We start from the raw sequence: 8869 nt of genomic DNA, 5'->3' as shown, positions 1-8869 counted from the left end.
TAAAAATAATATGGTATTCTAGTGAAGATAAAATATATCCAATATTTCTGTACAAGAATCTATCCATTGTGTTGCCAGAAACTGAGTAAATATTAAAAGCACTTCTCTCTCAGCCATTAGAATGCCAAATTTATCTTGTCTTTATTTCTAGTAAAAATTTAAATAACTGATTGTATTTAGAAAGTAGAGCTTCCAATCTTTTTCAACATTTGGAATCAGACTTTAAAAATCATTGTTCCTTTTTCTATTAATGATTTTATTTATTTACTTTTCAAGTGTTGACCCCCTTCCTGGTCTCTCCTCTGCAAATACCCATCCTATCCCCCCTCTCCTTTGCCTCTACAATTGTTTTCTCCTATCCAATCATTCGATCCTCACCCCTCTAGCATCCCACTTCTCCGAGGCAACAGAACCGAGTGCTTCCTCTCCCATTGATGCCACGTATGGCAGTCCTCTGCCACATATGTAGCAGGAGCCAGATTTAGTCGCTAGGAGCTCTCTGAGTTACAGTTATTTGATAAATAATTTTTCTATGAACCGTAAATGTAACATTTTATCTTGTCTTTGAATTTGCTTGATTGAATCTATGAATAAGTTGTTGAGAATTTTTTGTCTTTTCAGAAGGTTGAAATGAGCCACAGAAACTCAACAGTGCCCGCTGAATTCATTCTGACTGGAATCACACAAAGGCCTGAGCTGCAGCTTCTGCTTTTGGGGGTGTTCTTACTCATCTACAGTGTCTCCGTGATAGGCAACATGAGCATGATCATTTTGACCAAGTTGGACTCTCAACTTCACACACCTATGTATTATTTTATCAGACACCTGGCTTTCATTGATCTTGGCAATTGCACTGTCATTTACCCCAAGATGATGGTGAATTTTGTGATAGAACAAAATGTCATCTCTTACTACGCTTGTGCCATGCAGATGGCATTCTACATTGTTTTCATCATCAGTGAACTGTTTATATTGTCTGCAATGGCCTATGATCGCTATGTGGCCATCTGTAACCCTCTGCTCTACAGTGCAATCATGTCTCAGAGGCGCTGTCATGTTCTGGTGGGCATTCCCTATCTCTACAGTGTCTTCCAAGCTGTGATGATAACTAGTAAGATATTTACATTGACTTTCTGTGGCTCTAATATCATTAGCCATTTCTACTGTGACAATGTCCCCATGTTACTTTTACTGTGTTCAAATGCAAGGGATATAGAACTGTTGATCATATTATTTTCTGCACTTAATTTGATCTCCTCACTCTTTGTAGTCTTAGTATCTTACCTTCTTATTCTACTCGCGATATATAAAATTCATTCTGCAGAAGGAAGGAAAAAGGCTTTGTCAACTTGCGGTTCTCATTTGACAGTGGTGGTAGTATTTTATGGGACTCTACTTTTCATGTATTTACAGCCCAAATCTACCCACTCCTTTGAAACTGATAAACTAACCTCTGTGTTTTATACTTTAGTGATTCCCATGCTTAATCCCTTGATCTACAGCTTTAGAAACAAAGAGGTGAAAAATGCCATGTTAAGAGTCTTTAAGCGATGTAAACTTTGTACTTAATATTTAATGTGAAATGTTTTTAATAACATGTAAGAAATGTAAGTCAATACTAATTTTCTATATTAGTATAATTCTTTTTATGGACATAAAGAAAACCTCTTAATAATATATAGAACTTTCAAATGCATCCCTTATAGTTCTTAAATTACAGAACTTCAATAAATGTCACTTCCTCTCACTAAGCATTTCTTGCTATTGATTCAATATATTTCCAGCAGTTCCACTGAATAAATATTATACAAATGGGAGCAAATGTTTACTTATATGTCTGTGGCATGAACTTGGTTGTTTGGTTCACAGGAATTTTTGATTGCTACTTTATATTTTGAACTTAAACTACTGCAAGCATAATCACTGTCATGAATACTGTATATGCTTTATTGTCTGATTTTCTGTCCTTTAGGCCTTTTATATTTGATTAGAATATGGTTTATTTCTAAAGTAATTATAGAGGATGGATGAAACATACTGTATGTTTCTATTTTCTGGAAGTCATGAAATTCCAGTTATTTTTTAAAAGATCGCCTCAAGTCCAATGGTACATTCAGAATTTTGTTTGTCTTTGCTGAATGTTTACAAGATCATCAGAAGAATTTATAAGTGAATAATAACTGTAACAGTTTATAAATAATACAAATATATTACCCCTGACATACACAGAGTTGAATCTCTCTACATAGAGACCACCACCACCACTAGGTTTAGTGCTATATTTTTGTTTCTATTGCCTTTTGTTCATTTGCTTAGTGAATTTGGTGACAGAAATTCTATATTTTGTGTGTGCTCTATAGAATATTTGTACATTGGTTTGAACATAAGTCAACCAATGGTAAGAACATTTTCTAAATTTCTTCAAACATGAAATCAGTCTTTTGTATCTGTTTGTAAATCATAGCATCAACATTATTGATATCGGATATATTCCCAAACTCATGTATTTCCAATTAATATCTGTGGTGGTTTTAATGAGAATGTTTCACAAAGTCCTGGTCCTCATTGGTAGGACTATTTGGAATGGATTAGTAGGTGTGGCCTTATCAAAGGAGGTGTGTGACTAGGAGCTGGCTTTGTGGTTTCAAAGATTCATATGATTCCCACTTTATGCTCTCTGCCTTTCGTGGATGAAAACGTGAGTTCTGTGTTACTGCTCTAGTCTGTGTGTCTGCTGTCATGCTTCCTACCTTCATGTCACAAAATGTAAATCTCCAATAAACATTTTTATAAGTAGTCTTGGTTGTGGTATTTTTTCTCAGCAGTAAAGTAATGAAGACAACAGCCAAAGTGATAACAACAGCCAATGTGACAAAATAGAAGTGGATACTTAATGATCCAGTTGAGTTGGATAGAAAGAGCACTTACACAGTAGAGATAAACATAGTGCATGAGGAAATAGCTTTCTTCTTCTGGTCTTAGGCAATAGAGAAACAATTAGCCATTTATCTGTGAGAGGTGGATGTTGAGTAGACATCATACCAGCAGACAACTTGGTCACAAGGTTAAAAATTCCTAAATATGGGAAACATTATTTCTATTCCTTATAAGTTGACCTATGGATGGTATTTCTTTATAGCTGAGAAAAATTAAGTGCTGACATATCTGTTTAAACCTTAATTTTATGCCTCTGTGGGTATTCCAGCCAGGCTCACTATAACAGTGGAACATGTCCTCTAAAGGCAGACCAAGCTATGTGCTTTCTTTTAAAATTGAACCATGCCTGACAATCACATATTGATGACAACCAACTGCTGACTAAATAGAGTTAAGGTCCACTCAACAATAGGGGAGCAATCTCTGATACTGGAAGCATAGTCTGCTTCTCTGTGCTAGTGAGGTCATAGACCTTAAAAGAGAATCTTCTATTCTTACTTTGCTGGACCATCTTGATTTCTTACTATACTCTAAACCTTTCCTTAATACCTATCTTTCATCAATATGACAAAATTCCTAAAGACCCCTTTGAACATTTTCTTAAGTTTCCTTCTTAGCTATTTCCCCAGATATTTGCATTAAAGAGAGTTTATTAATTTAAAAAGTTAATGTTTTTTGTTTTTATACATTTTTATGTTTTGAGAATTTTATGAGTGAATTGAATTTGTATTATTTATTTATCTCTCTTTCTCAAGTCCTCCCATTACCTGATACCCTCTCAAATTCATTGACTCTTCTTAAATATTACTGTTACACATACATTTTATGTGTGTATAACTGTGTGTATATCTATTTACACAACCTAATGAAAATTTGTATTATCTTATTTTTCTTTATCTCAGTGACAAAATTATTTTCATTAAATGAGTAAAGTCAGGTGAATACAAGAACCATAATAAAAGCATGTCCAATACAGAGGTCAATGTTAGCAGCAAACTACCGAACTGATAATAGGATCCCCTTGAGGAGAATTAAAGTATTGAAAGAGTTGAAGGAGCTTGCAATCCCATAAAAACAACAATGCCAACCAACCAGAGCTTCCAGGAACTAAACCACTACCGAAGGACTATACATGGACTGACCCAGGGCTCCTACTGCATATGTAGCAGAGAATAGCCATGTTAAGGCACCAGTGGAAAGGGAAGCCCTTGGTCTTGCCTAGGTTGGACCCCCAGTATGGGGAAATATGGGGGATGGCAATAAGGAGGATGTATTGGGGGAATACCCATGTGGGGGAAGGGGGGAAGGAATGGGGGCTTATGGACAGGAAACTGGGAAGGGGAATAACCTTTGAAATATATTTCAAAAATATTTCAAGAAATATTTTCTTGAAGTAAAGAAATATCGAATGAAAAATTTTAAAAAAATGGCTTCTTTAAGCTGGTCATTGCTGGCCTTCTATCTCAGTTAGCTGCTGAAAGTTTACTAGGTTGTCACTGCTACTGCCTTTGTATTTTAGACACTTGCGTCTTAGAAGCATTAAATGTGAGTAGATTAAATAACATCATCATAAATCTTACTATTCTTGAAATATTATGCAAGTTTTTTTTGGTGTTTTTCTTTTCATTTTGTTTGTTTTGTTTTGTTTTCGTTTCTTTAGTAAGCACTCAAGATTGTTGCTAAGGTGTGGTAACTTTCTTAAGTTTTGTTAAAATAAACTTTAAGGTGCTTAATAATTTTTGTTCATTTTATAAAAATATAAATTCATGTATGATGTCAGGCTTCTAGTCTGGGCTGGCTTCTCTCACATGCAGCTATCTCGAGAAGAAGTTTCAAATTGACACATATGTGTGTGTGTGTGTGTGTGTGTCTGTGTGTGTGTGTGTGTGTCTGTGTGTGTGTGTGTGTGTGTGTGTGCATGCATTTTGTGTGTGTGTGTGTGTGTGTGTACTTTTGTAGCAAATCTTCATACACTAATGAATATAAGTTCCTCTCATTTAATGAACATCCTCTAGGCATTTATTTATACTCTGAAATGTTCTGGGATTATTCAAAATATTGCTTGGCATCTCCCAAGGGAGAATATGAAAAGGTGAGAGAATATATAAATTGTGTTAATTTTTCCATGTGAGAAAGACATGCCATGCAAGATAGAGGATTCTTTACAGGTAAAAATTGAGTATCATGTATCACACACACCCACAATATTTCAGTGAAATATCTATTGTTTAAATTTAATAGCAAAGACATAGAAAATTATCACCAATTATTGTTAACTATTCAGTGCTTCATGTCACCAAATGTACCTACAATATAACTTCTCTCCTATAAATTCTAAAGAGCCTTTTTATATTTACATATTTTAAAGGAGAAACTAAAATATATTCTTAAAATGTCATTGTTTTGTTACTTATATAAATATGTTATGTATGTATATGTTTATCTCAAGGTGACAAAAACTGAGAGTAAAAAAGCAGTAAACGATAAAAACATGAATGCCAAAGTGATATGATGAAAATTTTCTTAATTCCCTACAAATAGTTATGCAGCATGTGGTCTCTGATAATACCAAAGATGTTGCTGTTTTAAAAAAAAAAACAAGGATCAATGGTCAATGATTATTTAAGGGGAAGTAGATATTTTAAGAATCCAATACTATGGTACATAGAATATCCAAAAATTCTTGATTTTCAAATGAGATCTAACAAACTTAGAATTTCTTCATAGGATAAAGTGTTAGTACAGAGCTAAAACATAGCAGTAACCCAATTCCTATTATAAATTTCAAAAGATATCTAATTCTTCTCATAGTCATCCAAAGCTGGTGAAAGAAAGGTCATTGCTGTTTTCAGACTTAACAAGAAAACCAACACCTGCTTCTGTTCTCACATAATAATGGGAACACATTAGAGAATAAAATGGGGTCCTCCTGAGCTTTATATGGAGATGACGGAAGGATAGCTAATAAGAATGGCAAAAAAGATCAGAAAATAATGACTTATATGTTTAAATATGTCATAGTGTAATGCATTAACTTATATACTAACTGAAAAAGTTAATGAAGATAAATGTGCAAGTAGTCACTTTCATACCAAATGTAATATTTTGCTTTGAATAATTACAAATAGTTAGGCTTACATTGTTTCTTCTTACAATCCTTGAGCATATTCATTTCATACTGCTTCCTGGTACATATGTTTACACAATAGACTGGTGATACTGAAGACAAAGTAGGAAAACAGAAAGCAGTTTTATAAACTGGAAAGTAATATTTTAAATAATGTATATTAATTTCTATGTTTTAATTTTTGTTCATGTTTCACCAGGCCTGGATTTTATTATAATTCTCACCACAAACATATTTTCCTTCATCATTTCAGAGCATTAGAAATAATCATTTCAATAATTTAATAATAACTCTCATCTATAAACATGCTTCCTACTTCCTAATCTGTTCAGCTTCTGATCATTATGCATTCAGCTAAGCCCTATCTTATCAATTATAGGCTTTTCTAACCTATCTCACATCTTATCGTAATGTGAAGAAATTCTCATTGCCTATAGTAACAAAATAATTAAAATCATATCCAGGAATTTTGTAAATATTGCTAATAATATATTTTAATTAGTTCTTGAAGCACTTTCCTAAAATTACATTTGAAATACAACATAAGGTCAAATGTTGGCAAGATATAACTGAAAACACTGAATTCAGGAAGGCGAGGTAAGAGGTTTGTTAAAAGTATGAGTACAGTTGGGGTGCAAAATGATATCCTGTCTTATAAAAGGAGAAGAGGGAGAACAATTCAGATAATATGTCAATAAGAAAATCCTCTGAAACTGTCCCATTCTTATAAAAATGATCAGCTGTGAGATATTGTTTATTGCTTTTATTTATACATGTATTCAGTATCAGTCAGTGGGTTGATGATTGACATGAACAAACAATAGGTATAGGAATTTTCAGTTAGTTATGCTGAAATTGTTGGTTTTGTTTATTTTTAAAATATACAGCAATAAATTTTACATGACTAAAAGAGAGGTAATATATGAAACATTTGTACTTGTTTCATTTTCTTTTGGGTTAGTTCAGAGTATATGAGATAGGATTAGACTATATGCCCCAAACTGATCTCAGATTTACAGTGACTTTCAATCACCCTCCCATGTCCTGAAGTTATAGTCAGATGTGCTTCCTCCAGTTGAATACTGAGTATTGTTAGGAATTTTACAAACATTTACCTTATATTTTCATAGCTCTTATGTTTGCCATATGTCTATCATTACTCTATCTATCTTATCTATCTGTCTAACTGTAATCTATTTGAATATGTTTCTGGCATTTATTCACAATGTCTATGTATTTCATAAAATGAAAAATATTATCATCTGCTATTATTGAGAAAAAATATTGTCCACAGTGAGATACATTGAAGTTTACTTGTTCTCAATCTATTGGTTGTAATAGAAGCTTATATATTAAAAGTAAAATATTCATATTACAAATAAAAATGAATATGGGGTGTCAAAAGGTTTGGTAAATGAAATCATGCACTATTAAAATACTCATGCATCTCTAACTCTATGAAACATGGTCATTTAAAAACAATAAATTTATAATCAAACAATTTTTTAAGATTGAATATGCATTGCTTACACTAATGTTGTATACTAAAGTCTGCCAGGTGATCATATAAGATAGCTATTGATAATATTGGTGTCCATACTTTGAACAGGTTTTTTAATAGACCAGGATGGGGAAACACAACGTTACAGTGGTGACTGAATTTGTCCTGATGGGCATCACTGACCGCCCTGAGCTTCAAGCCCCATTGTTTGGACTCTTCCTCATCATCTATCTGATCTCACTGATGGGAAACTTGGGCATGATCATCCTCACCACAGTGGACTCCAGGCTGCAAACCCCTATGTACTTTTTCCTCAAACATCTGGCTATTACAGATCTTGGTTATTCTACATCCGTGGGACCCAAAATGTTAGTAAATTTTGTTGTGAACCAAAATACAATATCATTTAAACTTTGTGCCACACAGCTTTCTTTCTTTCTTGTGTTCATTGTTAGTGAGCTTTTTATTCTGTCTGCAATGTCCTATGACCGGTACGTGGCCATCTGTAAGCCTTTGCTCTACACTGTCATCATGTCACAAAGGTTATGTTGGGTACTAGTGGCAATTCCTTATCTCTATTGCACATTTGTTTCTCTTCTAGTCACAATTAAGATTTTCACTTTGTCTTTCTGTGGCTCCGATGTCATCAGTCATTTCTACTGTGACAGTCTCCCCTTGTTGCCTCTGTTGTGTTCAGATACACATGAAGTTGAACTGATAATTCTAATCTTGGCAGCCTTTGATTTGATTTCTTCTCTTCTTGTTGTCCTTGTGTCTTACTTGCTCATCCTTATAGCTATTCTGAGGATGAACTCTGCTGAGGGCAGGCGGAAGGCTTTCTCCACCTGTGGGTCCCACCTGACAGTAGTCATTGTCTTCTATGGGACTTTGATATTCATGTATGTCCAGCCTAATTCTAGTCACTCCTTTGAAAGTGATAAAGTGGCTTCCATATTCTATACCCTGGTAATCCCCATGTTGAATCCTTTGATCTACAGTTTAAGAAACAAAGATGTAAAATTTGCTCTGAAAAGGACATTGAATAATTTGTGTAAATTATTTTCTTTGGCTTTTCATAAAATATAAATTTTCCAAGTTGCATGCTTGTTCCATGTACATTCAGAAAACATAAAAAATTTCAATGTGAATTTAAACAGTATACTATATTTATATTACTTTTACTGTTATCCATAGATTAATAGTGAAAAAAATTCAAAAGAATTAAAAGAATCTTATCCAAAATTAGTTGATTTTTATACAAAAGAGAGTATACAGTCACATACCACCACTTAAATACAACACAC

The 8869-nt window shown here is 33.6% G+C and overlaps 2 protein-coding genes across 3 annotated transcripts; both read left to right on the top strand.

Moving 5' to 3' along the window:
* The first annotated feature begins 615 nt into the window (after positions 1–615).
* LOC116900283 (olfactory receptor 8K5-like) lies at positions 616–4291 on the top strand. 2 transcript variants are annotated; one of them, XM_032902037.1, is made up of 2 exons: positions 631–1539; positions 4265–4291. In XM_032902037.1, exons 1-2 carry the CDS (start codon positions 631–633, stop codon positions 4289–4291), a joined length of 936 nt encoding a protein of 311 aa, XP_032757928.1. The 2 variants fall into 2 exon arrangements, with proteins under 2 accessions (XP_032757929.1, XP_032757928.1); XM_032902038.1 differs by lacking the exon at positions 4265–4291 and having other exon boundaries at positions 616–1569.
* Positions 4292–7691: 3400 nt separating this feature from the next.
* LOC116900282 (olfactory receptor 8K3-like) lies at positions 7692–8651 on the top strand. The gene has a single exon (XM_032902036.1). The coding sequence runs from the start codon at positions 7692–7694 to the stop codon at positions 8649–8651; it is 960 nt and encodes a 319-aa protein (XP_032757927.1).
* Positions 8652–8869: the final 218 nt, after the last annotated feature.

The sequence above is a fragment of the Rattus rattus genome, chromosome 5 (assembly GCF_011064425.1).
Source record: "Rattus rattus isolate New Zealand chromosome 5, Rrattus_CSIRO_v1, whole genome shotgun sequence".
NCBI classification, from domain to species: domain Eukaryota; kingdom Metazoa; phylum Chordata; class Mammalia; order Rodentia; family Muridae; genus Rattus; species Rattus rattus.
Note: the sequence above shows the minus strand (reverse complement) of the source record. Positions and strands in the feature narration are given on the sequence as shown.